The 18,150-nt window shown below is 50.5% G+C and overlaps 9 protein-coding genes across 9 annotated transcripts; 5 read left to right on the forward strand and 4 right to left on the reverse strand.

Moving 5' to 3' along the window:
- The first annotated feature begins 10 nt into the window (after positions 1 to 10).
- Positions 11 to 1,311, forward strand: SEPMUDRAFT_149929 (GroES-like protein). Its single transcript, XM_016905860.1, has 2 exons — positions 11 to 659; positions 771 to 1,311. Exons 1-2 carry the CDS (start codon positions 91 to 93, stop codon positions 1,294 to 1,296), a joined length of 1,095 nt encoding a protein of 364 aa, XP_016760310.1. The 5' UTR covers positions 11 to 90; the 3' UTR covers positions 1,297 to 1,311.
- Positions 1,312 to 1,765: 454 nt separating this feature from the next.
- Positions 1,766 to 4,949, forward strand: SEPMUDRAFT_126494 (FAD binding domain protein). The gene is made up of 4 exons (XM_016902075.1): positions 1,766 to 2,305; positions 2,374 to 3,826; positions 3,939 to 4,548; positions 4,686 to 4,949. Exons 1-2 carry the CDS (start codon positions 1,836 to 1,838, stop codon positions 3,473 to 3,475), a joined length of 1,572 nt encoding a protein of 523 aa, XP_016760311.1. The 5' UTR covers positions 1,766 to 1,835; the 3' UTR covers positions 3,476 to 3,826; positions 3,939 to 4,548; positions 4,686 to 4,949.
- SEPMUDRAFT_46179 (FAD-dependent monooxygenase) lies at positions 3,564 to 5,156 on the reverse strand (the record flags this gene model as incomplete). Its single annotated transcript, XM_016908986.1, has 3 exons — positions 3,564 to 3,826; positions 3,939 to 4,548; positions 4,686 to 5,156. 3 exons carry the CDS (start codon positions 5,154 to 5,156, stop codon positions 3,564 to 3,566), a joined length of 1,344 nt encoding a protein of 447 aa, XP_016760312.1.
- A 292-nt stretch (positions 5,157 to 5,448) lies between these two features.
- Positions 5,449 to 6,414, reverse strand: SEPMUDRAFT_126495 (Sdh_cyt-domain-containing protein). The gene is made up of 3 exons (XM_016902076.1): positions 6,309 to 6,414; positions 6,158 to 6,257; positions 5,449 to 6,083 (listed from the first exon to the last, which is right to left on the reverse strand). The coding sequence occupies exons 1-3, from the start codon at positions 6,319 to 6,321 to the stop codon at positions 5,606 to 5,608; spliced, it is 591 nt and encodes a 196-aa protein (XP_016760313.1). The 5' UTR covers positions 6,322 to 6,414; the 3' UTR covers positions 5,449 to 5,605.
- A 621-nt stretch (positions 6,415 to 7,035) lies between these two features.
- SEPMUDRAFT_149932 (uncharacterized protein) lies at positions 7,036 to 8,041 on the forward strand (the record flags this gene model as incomplete). Its single annotated transcript, XM_016905861.1, has 3 exons — positions 7,036 to 7,477; positions 7,574 to 7,712; positions 7,777 to 8,041. Coding segments are annotated over exons 1-3 (591 nt in total), but the record flags the coding sequence as incomplete, so codon positions are not given.
- A 211-nt stretch (positions 8,042 to 8,252) lies between these two features.
- SEPMUDRAFT_126498 (uncharacterized protein) lies at positions 8,253 to 8,618 on the forward strand (the record flags this gene model as incomplete). Its single annotated transcript, XM_016902077.1, has 1 exon — positions 8,253 to 8,618. A coding segment is annotated over one exon (366 nt), but the record flags the coding sequence as incomplete, so codon positions are not given.
- A 558-nt stretch (positions 8,619 to 9,176) lies between these two features.
- Positions 9,177 to 9,851, reverse strand: SEPMUDRAFT_45956 (uncharacterized protein; the record flags this gene model as incomplete). Its single annotated transcript, XM_016908980.1, has 1 exon — positions 9,177 to 9,851. A coding segment is annotated over one exon (675 nt), but the record flags the coding sequence as incomplete, so codon positions are not given.
- A 669-nt stretch (positions 9,852 to 10,520) lies between these two features.
- On the forward strand, positions 10,521 to 14,543 carry SEPMUDRAFT_164469 (S-adenosyl-L-methionine-dependent methyltransferase; the record flags this gene model as incomplete). The annotated part of the gene is made up of 4 exons (XM_016908117.1): positions 10,521 to 10,691; positions 10,751 to 10,886; positions 10,945 to 11,071; positions 11,135 to 14,543. The coding sequence occupies 4 exons, from the start codon at positions 10,521 to 10,523 to the stop codon at positions 11,916 to 11,918; spliced, it is 1,218 nt and encodes a 405-aa protein (XP_016760317.1). The 3' UTR covers positions 11,919 to 14,543.
- Positions 10,525 to 14,543, reverse strand: SEPMUDRAFT_126499 (uncharacterized protein). The gene is made up of 3 exons (XM_016902078.1): positions 10,945 to 14,543; positions 10,751 to 10,886; positions 10,525 to 10,691 (listed from the first exon to the last, which is right to left on the reverse strand). Exon 1 carries the CDS (start codon positions 13,289 to 13,291, stop codon positions 11,978 to 11,980), a length of 1,314 nt encoding a protein of 437 aa, XP_016760318.1. The 5' UTR covers positions 13,292 to 14,543; the 3' UTR covers positions 10,525 to 10,691; positions 10,751 to 10,886; positions 10,945 to 11,977.
- Positions 14,544 to 18,150: the final 3,607 nt, after the last annotated feature.

Here is an 18,150-nt window from a genome sequence, read left to right on the forward strand (position 1 = left end):
CGATGCGGGAGCAGATTTGGACATATTCGCCATCGCGTGAAATCTATATGTGTGTCGACAGTCCGCTCTAGAGGTCATGAACGGAACGCCATGGAACTCAACACGGACACGCAAAGAGCCATCAAGATCGTGGCGCCAGGACGCATTGCTGCGGTAGATGGCGTCTCAATACCTGCCATTGGAAGCGACGAGGTTTTGGTCGAGGTGAAGGCTGTTGCTATCAACCCATTCGATGGCAAATCGGCGGAACTATCACCCACGCACATGGCTACTGTCGGCTGTGACTACTCGGGGATTGTCATTGCCGTTGGCAACGACATGGCGAAAGCTGTGAAGGTTGGCGATGGTGTGTGCGGCTTTGTGTTTGGCAATAACCCTTACCGGCAAGACAACGGAGCCTTCGCCCAGTTCGTTGCGGCGCCTGCGGATCTGGTCATGTGCATTCCGGCGGCGATGGAGTTCGAAGCGGCGGCAACGCTCGGAGTGGGAATGGCCACGGCTGGACTGGTACTGTATGGAGAACTCGGCCTACCTATGCCCATGCCAATGCCCATGCCCATCGGTGGTGCAGCTGGAGGCCAGTCTGAGAGCAGAGGCTATGCGTTAGTCAGCGGGGGCAGCACTGCTACCGGAACGCTGCTGATACAGTTGCTTCGCCTGTAAGTGCCCGTGCCCCACGAATCGCAATATTGGAAATCTACCTGGTACCTTTGTACTAGGAGCTACCTCCTACATCCATATGGATAATGGAGCTGACAAGGTGACACTAGCTCCGGATTTGCAGTCGTCTGTACCTGCTCGCCGCACCATTTCGCCCAGGTGAAGCGTCTCGGGGCAGTGGAAGCATTCGACTACCGATCACAACTCTGCGGCAACGAGATACGGACCTTTACCAGCAACCAGCTTGCATATGCCATTGACTGCGTAACAACCACAGCCTCCATGCAGGCGTGCTACGAGGCCCTTGGCACGGCGGGAGGACGCTATGTCAGCCTGGATCCCTTCCCATTACGAAGCCATTCCCGTCGCAGCGTCCGGCCGTCGTGGGTGCTGGCGTTGACTCTGTTCGGCCAAGCGATTCCGTGGACGCGGCCATACAAGCGGCCGGGCCGAGTGAAGGATCGGCAGTTCGGGCGGGAGTGGATGAAGGTGGCCGAGGGCCTCCTGGCAGCAGGACACGTGACGCCGCATCCGCATCGGAGTATGAGCGGCGGACTGGCGAGCGTGGCCGAAGGGGTCGAGGCGGTGCGGCGGGGAAAGGTCCCGGGAGTGAAGCTGGTGTATCGCGTAGAGTGAGGTAACTCAGTAACTGTATAATACCATACGGTGCTTAGGCTCGTTACCGATACGGCGAATTACGCGAGTATGGTAATCAAGCATAATCTACGCTATATGCCAAGCCATGCTAGCCCTACACCAGAAAACGAGCCAACTCCGTGCTTCTCCTCTATCCCTTTCTTTGTCTATAGTACCTTGTAGTAGTATAGGGAGGATGTCAACGGAAAACAAGTCCGAGTTGCCCGTCGTCGCCGTTCAGCCCGCTAGTTGCTAGGAGAGCATCTGAGCAGTCCCTGAGGGCTCATATGCCATGGATCGACAACTACTTAGACCATGGCCGTGCCTGGCTTGCTGGCGATGACCTCGCCGCAACCACAGCCACGACGCCGTACACGATGCTCCACGAACCCGAACTGGAACATGAAGTGCTGCCATCAGGCACGGTCCTCATTGCCGGTGGTGGCCCCGTAGGTCTGACGCTGGCCACGGCGCTGGCCTGTTATGGCGTTCCCAGCGTTGTGCTCGAGCGTGGCCTGACGACCACTCGATGGCCCAAGATGGACCTGACCACAGCGCGCTCCCTCGAAATTTTCCGCTCGCTCGGTCTGGCCGAGGGACTGCGGCAGCGCGGCGTGGCCCCTGACAAGTCCTTTGCCTGCCTGTTCTCCACCGGCCTGCACGCCGACCAAGCCATTACTAAATGGGCACTCCCGAGCGTCCAGCAGATGCGTACGGAGATTGCTGCGTGCAACGATGGCAGCATGCCTTCTGAACCCTGGCAGCGTATCTCGCAGGAAGTCTTCGAGGCCTGGCTGAAAGAAGTCTGCGTGGCAAATCCAATGATTGACTTCCGCGCCGGCTGCGAGGTCCAGGCGGCTCGCGAAGACGAGCATCGTACGCACATTACTTATGTCAATGCGGTTACTGGCATCAAGACATGCATAGAAAGTGAATATGCCGTAGGCTGTGATGGTGCCAATAGCGTGCTACGGAACAGCATGGCCATCGAGCTGGAGGGTGGCTCACTGTAAGCATCTCTTCTAGCTCACTCGTCTGTGTGCACGCCTGTGTCCATACTAAGTAAGCTGTTCATAGACCAGGAAAGGCGCTCCTGGTGCACTTCAAGTCCAGGGATCTCTCGAAGCTACACGCTCAAGGCCAGTTTTGGCATATCTTCTTTCCCAATGAAGCTGTCGAGGGAGGCTCTATCAAAGGTGCCATCATTGCCCAAGACGAGATGGATACGTGGACAATACATTGCTTCTTGCCTCCCAACTTCGACGAGAAGCAGCTCTCGTCTGAGCAAGCCATTTACCGTGTGCTCGGTGGTATGGGTCCACCACTGAGCATCCAAGTGGACCAGATTCTGGTTCGTTCGACCTGGACTCCGAGCGCAGCCATTGCCACTACATACGTTTCGCCACACGGCAGAATACTCCTGGCCGGCGATGCCTGCCACCAATTCCTACCCACAGGAGGTTACGGCATGAACACTGGCATTGCCGATGCGTATGATCTGAGTTGGAAGCTCGCTGCCACTGTCCAGAAGTGGGGTGGGCCGGAGTTGTTACGATCCTACAACGACGAACGTCGCCCCGTGGGGATGCTAGGTTTGCACTGGTCCAAGATGCATATGAGCAACCTTGGTGCTCTCTCCAAAGCCATTGAGCTCGACGCAAAGACCATTGCTTCGAAAACCGAGGCGGGACAGCAGATGCGAAATGATATGCATGACTACATCCAAACGCACGATGGGCACAACAAAAGCATGGGAGTGGAGATGGGCTACTGTTACCGCTCCTCCATCTGTATACCACATCCAGCAGAGGCTCCTCCTCCAGAGTTCAACCCTCGGAGATACACCCCGACGACTTATCCTGGACACCGTGCGCCGCATGTCTTCTTGAGTAATGGGAAATCCATCTTTGACGAATTTGGCAAAAACTTTACTCTAGTCTCGTTCTCCGATGACCTCACCACCACCGAGGAAAATTTCTGCTCTGCCGCAAAGCAACGGTGTGTGCCGTTCCAAGTGGCTCGACTGTCACATGAAAAGCACGCGCGGAGCGTATGGGACGCTGAACTGGTTCTAGTGCGGCCTGATGGATTTGTGGCATGGCGCAGTAATAATCATCACCCTATTGGAACGCAGAGCGAGGCAAATGACATTTTGGCCAAAGTTACAGGATTCATATAGTGAAAGACCCATCACCGATGTCTTTTTTTGTTCATTATTTCGCAAAAATACCTAAACGTTCTCCGCAATGCACACTACCCACTTCTTCTCATTCTTTCATCGCGCGCTTTGCAATCAAGGGGCTCTCTTTATTGACCGACGCAAAATTATTCGCATCGAGGCAGGCTTGCCGAGATTTCAATACTGCGGGAAAGGTACGAGTGATCATCTCTTCTTCGTACGACTTGACGGCTTGTGCGAGGTCGCAACTACGCGTTGGCTGCATCGTCTCTGTATTGGCGGTGGTGGGGAAACAAGTTTTGATCAAATGTGAGACATCAATCACTCCATGATTGGCAGCTTCGCCTCGGACTGTAAGTCTCTCCCCGCCATTCCAACGCGAGAAATCGTTAGCGATACTGGACGTCTTCTCGTAGTAGTAGAGAAGAGAAATGAAATGATCAATGGCAATAATCTGACTTACACATAGTCATACAGTGCGCCGCATCTCCCACCAACGTGACTCTGCCATTATGGTTATCCCAGCGACCTTGCACAGGAGGCCAATCCTCCAGCACAATCTCGCGAAGCTCCGTCGTTTCGGGAATACTATAGACCAAATCTCGAAAAGTCTCGTTCCAATTCGTAGCCAACTGACGAATCCGCTCACGTCGAGCCGTTTGTGTCTCAGGCATTTCATCCGCAGCTTCGCCAGAATAAGGCCAACTAACCATCATCTGGCACGTCGCATATTCTTCTTCTTCTCCTTTTCCTTCCACGTCCACAGCGCGCGGCAAATGAATAAACGAAAACCAGAAATAGACATTCGATAACGGATCGCCACCTTGAAAAAAATGTGGATCAATTGCAAGACATTTTGCGACTTTTGCGAGTGGGAATTTTACACGAAGGCCTAGGAGACGAACGGGAAGTCGATTGTTTTGCCAGGTTGTTGCGCAGAGAGTTCTTCGAACGGCAGATCTTGCACCGTCGCAGCCGATTACGAGATTTCCTTGGGCTTGGCTGCCGTCTGCGAAGGTGGCGGTTACGGAAGATGGATGCGAGAAGTCGAGGGAGGTGAGGTGTTTGGACCACTGGGTTGGTGGGAAGAGTTAGTTGGGTGGATAGATGGATGTATGCTACTGGAATCGACGGGACTCTGGAATTACGTCCTCTTCCTGGAAATAAAAAGAAAAGAAAAAACAAAAAGAAAAGAAAAGAAAAAACTCACCCTAACATCAACCCCCCTCATCAACAACTCCAAAATCCTCTCCCTCGAAACCCTCGAAGCCGCCCCCCTCGGAATCGGCCACGCCTCCACTCTCTCGCCCGTACATAAATTCAAAAACTGAAAATTCCCCGCTTGTCCAGCTGCAGCAGCATCTCGATTAACCAAACACGACTCGAAATTTTGCATGATTTCATCCGGAAGCAAATTTTGTAAATCTGTTAGTGCCCAGTGGATGGTGAGACTCCATCCTCCGCCGCGGAAGAAGGCGCGGGGGTCGCGTTCGAAGATTTCGTAGGTTATAAGGGGGGGAGGAGGGGTGGTGGTGTTGGTGTTGTTGCTGTTGAGGGATGCGAGATGTTGGAGTTTGCGAAGGGCTTGGGCGAGGATGAGTCCGGTGAGTCCTGCTCCTATGATGAGGATGTGGATGTGTTTTTGTTCTTTTTGAGGCTGTTGCGCTGTTGGGGCACCCATGGCGTTGTTGGTGAAGAATGAATAAAGGTACCTAAGGTAGGTTAGGGTGATGAGTGAGTAGTGGGTTGCACATTTTCGAAACGAACTTCATGTTTTGATATACTTGCTGGAGATCAACAGTGCGGCAATCGTGGGCTATTGTGCGGGCTCCGTGGAAAGCCGCACCGAGAGTTGGCGGAGTGGACACGCGCTCCGGCGGCTTTTCTGGAGATGTCGGAACTACCCAGTACTTACCTATTGAAGATATAGGGAAGACTTCCGAAAGGCAGAAATAAAGACAAAAACATGATGAGGCGATGGTGCTCTTTTCGCAATGGCATTGATCTATTTGAACAGACACACCACCAAGAGAGACTTGACGAGTTGCCACTGTTGCGAAAAAGAAAAAAAAGCAAGAATTCCCCTTCATCCCAAACGTGTGCCTACCTATCATCACTTCTACGATGTACTCACATAAGCACAACAAGACCCAAAGTAGCCAGCAGCGACGCAACCACAGCAGTCCAACCGGTCCTCGCCACCGTCCGATTATTAACACCAATCGTCATATCCCACGACAAATACCGCAAACCATTAAACGAATGAAACACCAACGGCCAAGCCAGCGTAAACTTGGTCAGCATTTGAATCGCAACCGGCCATGCGCCAAACGCTGCCGCAAGAGTCGCAGAAGACATATCCAGACCGAGGTAGGGCGCGGTTAAATATAATGTCCCGAAGAGATAGAAGCACCCACTCATGGCTACACCGGTGATTCGCGTGAGAGTCGAAGGGATGGATGTGATTTGCCATTTGTAAATGCTGAGATGAGGAGCTAGGGGGCGACGGAGTCGTTGCTGGATGAGGATTTCGTTGGGGTTCTTTTGTAATGTGATTTCTGGGGTTGTTGTCGTTGTCGTCGTCGTCGTCGTCTTGGTGTTTTGATGACTAGTCGAGCACAACACAAGTCAGCGAGAAGAGAGGATGCAGATAGGAAGATGACAGATAGAAAATGCGTGTACCGAAGACCGATTCCTACGATTGTCGGACGTGAGAATGCGGCGAAGAGAATTGTGGAAGAAGGCTTGGCCGCTACTCGAGGTGCGAGACCACAGAGTCCGTCTGTGTATGGTTGTCAGTTGACATACTGCCCTACGATCGGAAGATACGCACGAGTTGAAATCATCCTGAGGGGCGACATGAGGTCTCAATCGCAGCTTTCTCAGCGATGAACAATCGTACACAAAGAGATGTGGTGTGTGGTGTTGTAGGAATCAAGCGGACAGTGCCAGGACAAGAGACATTTCGAGGTTGAAGGAATAGCACTAGCAGGGAAATAGACGCCTCTCTTGTGGCTCTCAAGGGGTTGACAAGTGGCACACAGACACTGGCCCTCATTACTGTTTGTGGAGAGTGGAGACCGGGAATAATTCCTTTGACCGGCTGATCCAATCATTCAATCATTCAATCAATGCATTCAATTCATTTGTTGTGGTTCCCACTAGAGGGATAAAGGAATGCAGTAAGTGATATCATCCTGCCATGTTACCCCCCCTTTTTTTTCTCTTCCGCAAAACTCCAAGACTTGCGAAAGAATACACCACATACCAAAACAGAGATCGTCGGAATACACATGGGAATAGGGCCTCGCAATAAATTGCTTGCAATATGATGTGTAGTGTGTAGTGAGGAGTGGACATGTCGAGACGCCCGGGCCGTCGACGGAGCGGGAAATTCCAGCGGGGCCGCAACCCGAGACCGAGCGGAGCGGGAAATTCTCCACATCAGCGGGATATTATCTAAGCATCTCCGTCCGTACTTTAGTCAGTCCACACCTCACTCTGTACGGCCGGCCGGGGGCGCGATGATCCTTCCGCCCCGACACGGACGTGGTGTGAATGGACGACGCATCGGAGGACATGGCAGCTGTGTTGCTATTGTCCGTTCGGCGGCGGCGGCGACGGCGTCGTCTTGCGTACTCTCAGATGGTCAGGCTACAGTGTGTGCTATGGACTTGAGAGCGCTGGAGGAATGGGGAAAGGGGAAAGGGGAGAAAGGGGGGAAGAGGACCTTGTGAAAGACGAACAAACTACTGTCTCACAGAGCAGCAACTACACTCGCACGCGGCGGGCACAGAAGATTGATTGGCAGCAATGATCATGTCGGCGAATCATCATCATCATCATGAAGTTCCCCGAAACGACAAGTACAGAGCACTATGGACGCGAAACCAGGGAGTTGCTCGAATGCTGTTGGCGCAATTGATCTCATCCTTTATGGCTGTAGCTGCGAAACTTCTCCAAACGCCCCAAGTTATCGTTCAGCCGCTGGAATCACGACAAGTACGCACCCTTCTAAAAAAAATAAGACCATGTAGACCCCTGCTTGTTGCAGTGATGTTGTTGCAGTGATGAGGTTCCTCTGACAATCCCGTATAGATTATTCTCATGATGATGAGTATTGCGTTGGTTTGGGATTGGATCTGGATGTTCTGCACACGAGTCCCCGAGGCACCAATGGGTCCGAAGAAAGCCTGGTCGTTGTTGACGATTCGAGGTATTGCTGGAGTATTGGGCAGTGAGTTTCTCTAGATTTCTTTTTCTTTTTTTTTTTCCTGTAACTAAGACACCATGGGTACAAGAAAGCATGTTGTTGACGAATATATATATTTCCCTGTCTCCCACAGTTTGGGGATTTTATTATTCACTTTCCGTCCTCCCAATCTCTGAAGCGACCGTCATCAATTTCCTCGCTCCCTTGATTGCAGCTTTGGCTTCAGGCTGCTTGGGCAGAATACGACCATCATTATCACACTTGGTAGCCGTCACAGTATCTGTCAGTGGAATGATTCTCGTTTCACAGCCCTGGAATGCATCAAACGAGGTCCTCCCACCAAAACCCCTCAGTCCCCCAGCCTTCCCTCGCCGCCTGCTCGCTACTCTCGCAGCGCTCGTAGGAGCAATAGGAGGTGCAATCGGATACCTGGCTCTATCACTGATCGGCAACACGGCACATGCCACCATCACAGTCCATCACTTCGCCCTCTGGACAGTCGTAGGAACGTCTTTGAGCTATTTTCTCACCGGAACGGAAACTCTCCACTTCCCCAGTCTAGCTGCATGGCTTCTATTGGCTTTCTTGGGAACTTTCGCTCTCCTCTTACACGTGCTTGTCGCTGCGAGCTTGCAAGCTGAAGATTGTACTCGAGCTTTGAATATGGTGTACATTCAGATCATATTTGCGGGCCTTATGGATAAAGTTTTCTGGAATCATACTCCGAACGCGACTAGTCTCTTGGGAATGGCTCTGATTTTGGGAAGTGTCATTGCTGTTGCGGTCGTGAATGATCAGGGAGCCTCGGATAGAGGTGGTGGTGCGCAGAGCTTTGGGGGCTGTGAGTTGGAAAGTGGATGGCATTTGGCATCTCTGGCCGTGGAGACGAGTGAAATGCACACGTTGCCGTTGGATATGGATATACATTAGAGCATTTGTATATAGATAGTATGTTATCTCTGCTTTTCTTTGATGACATTCGTCGACTCGATTATTTCTATCTATCTCTCTCTCTCTGTCTCTCTCTCTCTCTGTCTCTCTCTCTCTCTGTCTCTCTCTCTCTCTGTCTCTCTCTCTCTCTGTCTCTCTCTCTCTATCTCTCTTTCCACATACAGTGCAGGGCATTGCAAGTTGTAATGTTTCGAAACGATGAGGGGATATCATGTGCCCTTCTGGCGTCACACACACACAGACACACAGACACAGACACATATACGGGGAACTGGAGAGTGACAAAGAGCAGAAATCCCGATATGTGAATAATAACACCTAATATCATTTCTCATCAAAAGCATTTACACGTCCAATCTAAATTCTGCAAAACCATCGCCGAAGTACTCTGGTCAGTACTCTTCTTTCTCATGTGTATATCCAAGAATATCTTGAATCAACATTTCCCTCTCTCTCTCTCTCCCACACACACCCTCTCTCCCTCCCTCCCCCGGTCTGAACAAGCCCATTCCTCCATAGAAGAGACTCTTCTAAATTTCACATAGCAGCCGGATTCCGCTGATTCTCATACCCATCAAACGGCACCCCAACAGCAGGATACGGCGGCGGCGGCTTCTCCGGCACCCAATCATCCGGTTGATTATAAAACTTCCTAACAGCAGGCAACCACTTGCTATCAGCAGGACAAAACTTTAACGCATGAGGATATCCTCGTTCCTCTTTGAGTTCGTGCGTAATAAGTTCATTATAACTGAAACAAGCCGAATGCTCGCGACCCCATTGCTCGAGTTTGCTGAAATCTTTGCATTGGCGCCATTGGCCGATGCCCGTGTGCGCGCTGTCTTTGGCGTCGACGGGGATGAAACGGGGCGTGTCGTCGGCGGAGCAAATGAGATCTTGCCGTATGTTGTCGAGGCAGTGGATTAGGTGTTCGGTGGGATAGCTCTGTTTGACGCCGTGGCGGTATTCCAGGTTGGAGCGGTGGAGGGATTTGAGGCAGTGGAGACTGTGCATGGTGGTGATCATGTAGGCGCTGTGAGTCGGGTCCCAGGGGAAATCTGCGGAGAGAGGAAGGCCTTTTTCGCGCGCATCTTCCTTGTCGAGAGCGACGACGATATAATCAATGTCCATGTTGACCCAGGCCCGGTCGGCCTCGGTCATGTTGGGCTGGGAGTATATTGTGTGGTCTTGCCACGTGCGCGGGTGTGTATTTTCCAGTTGAGCTAGAGGGTATGCATGTCAGTGTGGTGCGCACGATCCGGGCTTGATCATCGGTCTGCAGGATGGGCTTACCGATGGGAGAGGCACAAGTGGTGGAAGTGGTGGCCCGATGTGGTTTCATCCATATCGTCGTCCCGAGGACGGCGTTGGCGACCAGTGATGCGGCCAAGAGACAGCCTCCGATGGCGACCGAGCGATCTGACAGCTTGTGTGGTGGCTTGCTGTGGGCATGTGCGAGAGACTCATGGGACGAAAGCTCATCGCTGTAGCGCTCATCGTGATTCTCCTTGAGCAAGCGGTATTTCTCGGCTCCGGAAGGGGCCATGTCGATTGAGTATGACTGAGAATGGAGGTAGATAGATGTGATGTGAATTGCTTCGGTACGAGTGACAGCCTCGACATATGTATATGGAGATGGAGGACGGGCCCATATAGCTCGTGGGTCGAATTTCCCGCTCTCGTTGCGAGCTTGTCCGTGAAGAATCTCCGTCCATCCCTGAGCCCGCCGAAAGCGACACTGTCCGTCCGGACATTCCCAGCCGAGCAGATCGCGGCCCTCGCTATGCCGATAGTGAGAAGGGATCAACGCTGTGAGGATTCGCCCTGCATTCTTTACATAAGAAAGGACGGGCTGGAGACAACCAAGACCAAGCAGCAAAGATGAGTTTGAAAGATCTCGCCGACCGCGTCGACAGCGTGCTCAACGACCAAGGCTCCACTACTTGGACCGTCGACGATGAGAGTGAGCGCAAGCGTATGCTCGCATTGTGTGAGAGGCTGCGAGACCGCCTCGAGTTGCCGTTTGAAAAGACGCTCCGGATCCTGTTCGCAGCAAGTTCTGGCGCCTATACATGTTGGAAGTACCTGATCACTAACTCTCATATCTACAGGGTCACCAGACAATGGGACTGAGGCTGGCAGTCGATATGAAAGTTTTCGATGCGGCCGCACACCTGAGCGCCCAAGGCGAGCCAGTATCTCTGGCCAGCCTGGCGAGTGAAACCGGAGTTGATGGACTCCTACTTCGTAAGTGGTGCTCTGCATAGCTCAGCCACCATGTAGCAGGATACCAATACTTTCCTAGGACGCATCATGCGCATGCTCGTTGCTATGCGCTTGTTCGAAGAGCCCGCCGCGGAATCGTACGTGCCGCTTGCAATGGCGTCTGCCTACCTGTCCCAGTCTCCGCTGTCTGCCGTCACTATTCACGTGTAAGTGGACAAAGTGCAATCATCTCGTCATGGAGGGAGGGAACTGATTCTGCCATGTCACAGGTCGCATTTCTATACCATTCTTGCTCAATTACCCGAGTACTTTGCAGAGAAAGGCTGGAAGAACCCCAATGATGTGTACGACGGGCCTTTCCAGTACGCCATGCATACCAAGGAGCATTACTTCAACTTCTTGGCCAGCAAGCCATACTATCAAGAAGCTTTCAACACCGTCATGACACTCTCCCATCGTCGGCGTGGCCAGAATTGGTTCAGTTTCTTTCCGGTGGAGGAGAAATTACAGGTGCATGATCTATCCCGGGTGGTGATGGTCGACGTCGGAGGGAGTCAAGGGGGTGACATTACAGCTTTCCACGACGCCTTTCCCGCACTCGTCGGGAAACTAGTGCTCCAGGATCTTCCAGGCGTTATTGAAGGCTGCAAGCAGCTTCCGGACGGCATTGAAGCGATGGGATACGATTTCTTCGATCCGCAGCCTGTGAAGGGCGCAAAGGCCTACTATCTACGCACTGTCTTACACGACTGGCCCAACAAACAAGCAGTTCAGATCCTCAAGAGAGTGCGAGAGGCAATGGCACCCGACTCCCTTCTGCTTATTAACGAGACAATTCTACCCGACTGCAACGTCGCTCTGTCATCTGCACAGGCCGATTTAACGATGATGGTCTCCTTTGCGTCACTGGAGCGAACGCAAGAGCAGTTTGAGGAGATCTTGGAGGATGCAGGGTTCGAGTTGTCGCGCGTCTGGGTTCCTCAGGGGTTCGAGTCGAATGCTGCAGCGTTGGCAGAGCAAGCCACTCTTTTAGAGGCACGGCTAAAGCAATAGCCCCCGTGCTGTGTGTGTTGATGCTGTCGTGGCATGGCAGTCGCACCGTGAGCAAGTAGTTACGTACTTTGGTATGCTGAATCGTTCAGTAAGCTCCCGTCTTCGCCTCCCCACCATGAGGCGGAAGTGATAGTGAGATCAAGCGGATCCTGGCTGGCCCACCAGTCCTCATTGAGAGCATTTGAGTCATGTGATATGCCTGGCTCGGTGGCCTCGACGGCCATGCTCGATTGAGTGGCGGTGCGTCGTCTCGCCGCCGCGCATTGCAATGTATGCAGACATTCTTTCAGACTTTGTACTGCCCCCTCTGCGACAAGTACTTGAGGCTCGGATCTGCTCTTGAGCGCGCGTATGTGTGCTAGTGCACAGGAGAGAATTACATGAGAAGCGACGTCTGTCGTTCCGTTGTCGAGCCGGCGTGCGCACAGGTCAATACTTTGCTGAACTGCTTCCAACACCACCGCAGAGTCGAAGAGAGAGTTGGACAGGAAAGATCCTTCCGTGAAGCTGCTCAACATCTCCATACAGATCAGTGCCGTACTTTGAAGGTGCACTCGCTCAAATAAGCCAGAAGCGTGCACCAGCAGGGCATCATATAGAGTGCGGGTAGGCCCAGCGGAACGCTGTGTTGACGGGGGCAAGCGTCTGGATGGTAGTGCCCATGCTGCTTCAAAGCATATCTTGCGCGAAAAGTAGAACTTGGGATTGGCCCGTGCCAGGTATGCGAAAGGGCTATGGAGCGCCATGAGCGGCCCCAATGTGAGAGCATCCAATAAACTCATCTGAAATCTCGTGCTCATATCACTGTGACCTGCACAAGGTTGAGAGGACAGGTCTTCAAGCATCCTCACATTCGCACGGTATTGGTCCATGAGTTCGCCGCCCAGCTGCAAGATGGTGTCGTACGATTCAATCGAGCTGAAGCCATAAAGATGATGCAGGATCCTGAGTCGTACGGTTGCCGTTCTCGCGAGGAGAATCTGAACAGTTGCGTCCGTCTTGTTGGAGGAGTTAAGCGGCTTCGGGGCAGAGTGCGAGATCTCGACATCGTCAATATTTGAGGGCAAATCGATTTGCAAGTCGGCGGGGAGTAGCGATGGAGGGAGCCCGGCGTCAAGACTAGACTGGATAGATAGTTCAACTATAGTGCACCACAGCTTCTTCCGTAACTGCACATCTGTTTCTGAGAGCGAGGAACCACAGTCTGGTCGTTGTGGTCGGTGCAGATCCAGACGCATCGCGGCGCGGACCAGAGCGTCGATCGAAATTGAGATCGTGCTCAAGCCCAGACCAGTAGTCTGCTGCGCAAGGAGTATGAGACAATACGTCTGCAGAGTCGCCAGTGTGATGTTGGGTCCTTCACAGTTCGACATGACCCATTTCTGAGCATCGAGAATCGACTTGATTGCGTACGGGCGTAGTGAGCTTTTCGAATCGCCGGCACTGGTCTGTATGCATGCTCCGATGGCGGTCACGACCGAAAGGGTGTACTGAAAATCACGGTTGGCTGAGCTTTGCGATGCGGCTCTGTGTTGCTGGTATTGATGTTGAAAAGTAGGTATGTGAAGCACTCGGAAGACTCCCTCAAATGAGGAGAGGTACAATTTCACGAGCTCGTCACATACTAGTCGCGATGGACAGTCCCGCCACGAGTCCCAGGTGTATGACTGATATAGCTCGCGCCGCAACCTTTCTTCGCTCTGGGCGAGGCGAGCACACTGCTTCTGGAGCTCCTCGACCTCGGTGGTAGAGCCAGCTCCACTGACCGCATTACAGACTTTGGATGCAAGACTAGCTTTGGCAAGCTACGTGATGATGTTAGGACGAGCGTCTGGTGTCCAGGAGTGCAGAGAGACTTGCCTGGCAGAGGACCGCTTTCCAGTACTGGGGTCTATCTTGACCATCATTCATGCTGATCAACCGCTCATGCGGACTGAGCGAGGAGTCAGAGCGCGAAGCTACAGACCCTTGTCCAAGGGTGATGCTCTTTGGAGCTGCATCGCGCGCGTGAATGACAGGAGGAAGTGCCGCACTGGCCCGGGCGTGAGCATTGCCCGTGTCGTTATCATTACTAGCGTCCTCGTACGTGTGTGGAGAGCAGGCCAGGTTGAGAGTTGGCGATATTGTGGGAGTCGTTGTACCCGTTTCCGCCCGTTCGAGCCCAGTATTCGTGCCCATAGCCGGCAACCTGGATACAGAAGACACGGACCTTGCGGTATATGAGCAGAGCAAGTTGGACTGGGAGCACCGAAGGCAGGGGTGTCCGCGATCACACTTGACCTTCCGCCTTCGACACTCTATACAAGCTACCGCCGGCCTGCGCAGTCTCACAGGCTCCATTGTCGTCGTTCCCAGCTGCGCCATGTGAGGGCCAAATAGTGGTGGTGGGATGGCCCCCAATGGTTTTATATGTCAAGTATCTTGTCCGGTCGAATCCTTCCTCCTTCTGCCTCCGCATCGCCCTATCATACTCGTCTGATCCGATAGTAGTACAGAAGCTTCACGCGTCGGAGCTGAACAGCTAGTCCTCCAGCAGGCACTACAGCCATATGCAATCCTTCTGTACAAAATCTGCCATTGGGTGGGATATGGCCGTGCACTCCGTCTGCAGCCAGCCAGTAACAATCAGCAGTAGAATGGGGATGCGAAGATAGGAAGATTCAGCAGCACTGGATGTGTCGCCGGTGCTGTCGAGAACTCGAGGATACACGTGAACGGTGAGCCTGGATATGTGGATCGTTGAGATTATTCATTATACCGGTTACGCAGAGTTTTTGGTGTGGGCCTTGGCAACCAACATTTCCTGTTTCATATATATATACGCACACGTGTAACGTGTCTCCGATGAAGCTTACGCCAGATCTTCGCCCGTCCGTCCGCCCCGCCCACCAACACGCTCGCACGCACAATGAAGACTAACTAGAGAGGCAGCACGTTAACAAGGACCAGAGCAGTACTTATGGTGCAGTACCTCCTAGACTTATCAAAGCGTTGCTCGAACAGATCCTAAGCCCCCTAGGCCAGGAGAGACCGAGCCCGACGAAAGTGAAGAACACCGAAGTGAAGGCAAACGAAGTGAAGAGGGTGCTCACGCCTCCTATATGGGAACCTTTCCTCTCCCCTCTCCCCTTCCCCCTCCCCTTTCTGCTCAACATACTCCGTGCGCTCTTGTTTGTTCATGGGCATCGAGGGATCGAGCCCCCTGTCTGTATTTGCTTCTTCACCACGTCATGCTCCACAATCCACATTCGATGCCGCGTCAAATATGCTTCTTTGGGCCTTCAGCATGGCCCTCCAAACGCGCGCAGGATCTAGGTGCAGGTTGCCGCTCTTGTAGCCCGGGCAATGGCATTGCTTATTATAGGTCCGGGTCGAGATCTGGACTCTGCTCGTGCTCTGAGCCTGAAGGTGGGGGTGTCTGATGATTCCGATACTATGTAACTGTCCAGTAATATATATACTGGTATAGTGGATCCCTACTCTGGTGGAACACCTTCCTATAGTGCGACGGTGCAAGAGAGGCATTATGCACGGTTCGACTGTGCCTGGGTAATACCGTTCTCGCCGCTCTCTAGGAGAGTAGTGAGTACTAGTAGAGCGGCACCCACCCAAGTGAAGAGCGTGTAAGCGGAGAGCCAGATGCACCAACGGTGTTGCGGTGTTGTCCTCCTCCTCCTCCCCCTCCTCCTCCTCCTACTACTACTACTATCACTACTATCACTACTACTCAACAGCGTCTTCACTCATAGCGTGGACGGGACGATCCCATCCTGAAGACTGCCCACACTGCCAGGCTCAGTGTCTGGCTTGGCGCTCCTGATGACCACGCTGCTACGGCCATTCGGAGGGACTTCCAGTCACCTTGGGCGCGTAATACAATATGAAACCTTTACCGCTGCAGAAGTAAGACAGACCGTTGCAACAGCTGATCAAGAGTAGGCAAGGTAGGTAAGCAGCTGTACAGCGTATAGTCAAACTCCCTGCAAAAGGACGCTTCCACCTACCTGATGCAGCTACTCTTTATTGTTTGGACAGAAGGACATAGGTGCCCTGGCATTATGTAACATAAGTTATATAAGATAACAGGGGCCACTGATTCCTTAGCATATATATATAGAGTTAGGGATACCTACCCCCCTCTTTTCTCTTCTTAAGAGGTCAGACCTCGGACCTTAATTAATCTACTTATTAATTAGTATTCTATTAATCTTCTTAATTAGGCACTAGTATAGTATATAGTTCTAATAGTTATAAGCCCGGCTTGCTCTATTTAACCTAATCAAGTACCTAAGATTAGCTAAAATCCGCTATATTAAGAAAAACCCGAGGACCGTATACTATTACTTTATACCTGCCTAAACCCGTTTATCTAGAAGAAGAGAAGAAAGCCCGAGCCTATTAGATTAGCTTACAATCGACCGATCCCCGAGTCCTAAGTTTTAAGAGGTTAAAGAAATACCTAGTAGCTCGTATCCTAGGTATTAAGAGTAGTTTAACGAATTCAACGAAGATACTATAGCTAATTCTCCTAAACCCTTATTATTAACGACAACGTCGATTGCTAAGCTACGTACCTAGTAGGACTAGAATATATAGATTATCTATATTAAGAGGGAGGTAGTAAAGCTCTAGATATAGGCTGATATTAACCTAGAGATAGCTAAGCTAGATCTAGAAAACCTAATATAGCTTAAAGGACAACCTGTCTTTAACTTTGCGTCTCTACCTACTAATATTACCCTAATAGCTCTTAGTCTAGCTTAATTTAAGTATAGGTATAATAAGGATATATAGGAACTTAAGCAAAGGGGGTATTAGAAGATTGAATCAATTATTAACTAGTCTCTCTCTATAGACCTTTAATATAGAGTAATCAATTATAAGACAATTAGGCAGATACTTAAGATTCTCTTAGAATATACTAAACCTAATACCCTTACTACTACTTAGTTATTAAAGAAAGAGTTAGAAACCCTTTCTTACCTACTATATAGAAAGTCTATTTATAACTATATATACCTTTAGTTCGTTTAGTATAGAAAGAGAGATACTATTAGTAAGCAAGTAGACAATGAATCTACCTAGGCATAGTTGTCTTCTATAGCTCTAATATATAGAGACTATATAGCTATAAGGATAGGCAGGCTACTTAATAAGTAAAATAATAGGGAGGTAATATCTCTCTATTTAGAATTAAGAGCCTAGTAGTCCTACTTTTAGTATAATAGTAATACTAAATTTAAGAGCAAGTATAGAACTACTATTACTAGTATCTTATCTACTACTATAGCCGAATCTTTGTCCTTAACTCGATTATCCTCCTCTTCAAGAAAGCCCTACCTCTATAGTAGGAACTATATATAGAAGGAATACTATTACCTTAATACCGAGTATCCGAGGCCTAAGGTATAGAAGCTAAGAGATAATACTAAGAGGAAGATTAAGAAGAGATTTAAAGAAGACAAGGGCTTAAAGGAAAGAGTAGACAAAGCGATTTAAGCTTATAATACCGCTTAAGGTTAAGGGTCGAGGGACAAAGATACTAAGAACAAGTTAGATATAGCCGTAGAGGTCGAGGACACTACTGCTACTACTACCCTAGAATCGACCTTAACCTCTAAGGTATCTATTAGTTTAATTAGCTACTATACCCGCCTTTACAACGCTGTAATTCTAGATAGTAGTACTAATATTTATATTATTAACGAGGCTATAAGGGTAAGGATCGTTAAGTCCGAGTTACTAACCTCCTCTAATATAGTAATCTCTAGGGACAAGAGATACTAACCTAAGGCAATTGTAGATACTACTATTAATCTTAATATAGGTAATAGAGTTACTAGGAAGCTTACTCTTCTTAAGGTAAGGCTTATTCCGGGATTCTTTATAAGTTTGGTCTTACTACAGATCCTTAATAAGAAGGGTATTTACTATAATACTAGAAACTAGCTAGATAGGTTGATTACTAGCTAATTATATAAGGAGCCTAGGCTCTAGGTATACCTTACCCCTAAACATAGTAATAGATATAGTTACTAGATTATTGAACGGTTGCCTGTACTAAGAAGTGTTACTAAAACTACTAGTTTACTTAGAATTAGTACTAGAATTAAGGAGGTAAAGTCTATATATACCCTATACTCTAAGAATACGGAGAAGTCAACCTTACCTACCTTAACGTTACCTTCTAGAATAGAAGAGGTAACTTAAACTACTACTGCTATATAGTCTA

This window comes from Sphaerulina musiva (assembly GCF_000320565.1).
Source record: "Sphaerulina musiva SO2202 unplaced genomic scaffold SEPMUscaffold_6, whole genome shotgun sequence".
Lineage (NCBI taxonomy): Eukaryota > Fungi > Ascomycota > Dothideomycetes > Mycosphaerellales > Mycosphaerellaceae > Sphaerulina > Sphaerulina musiva.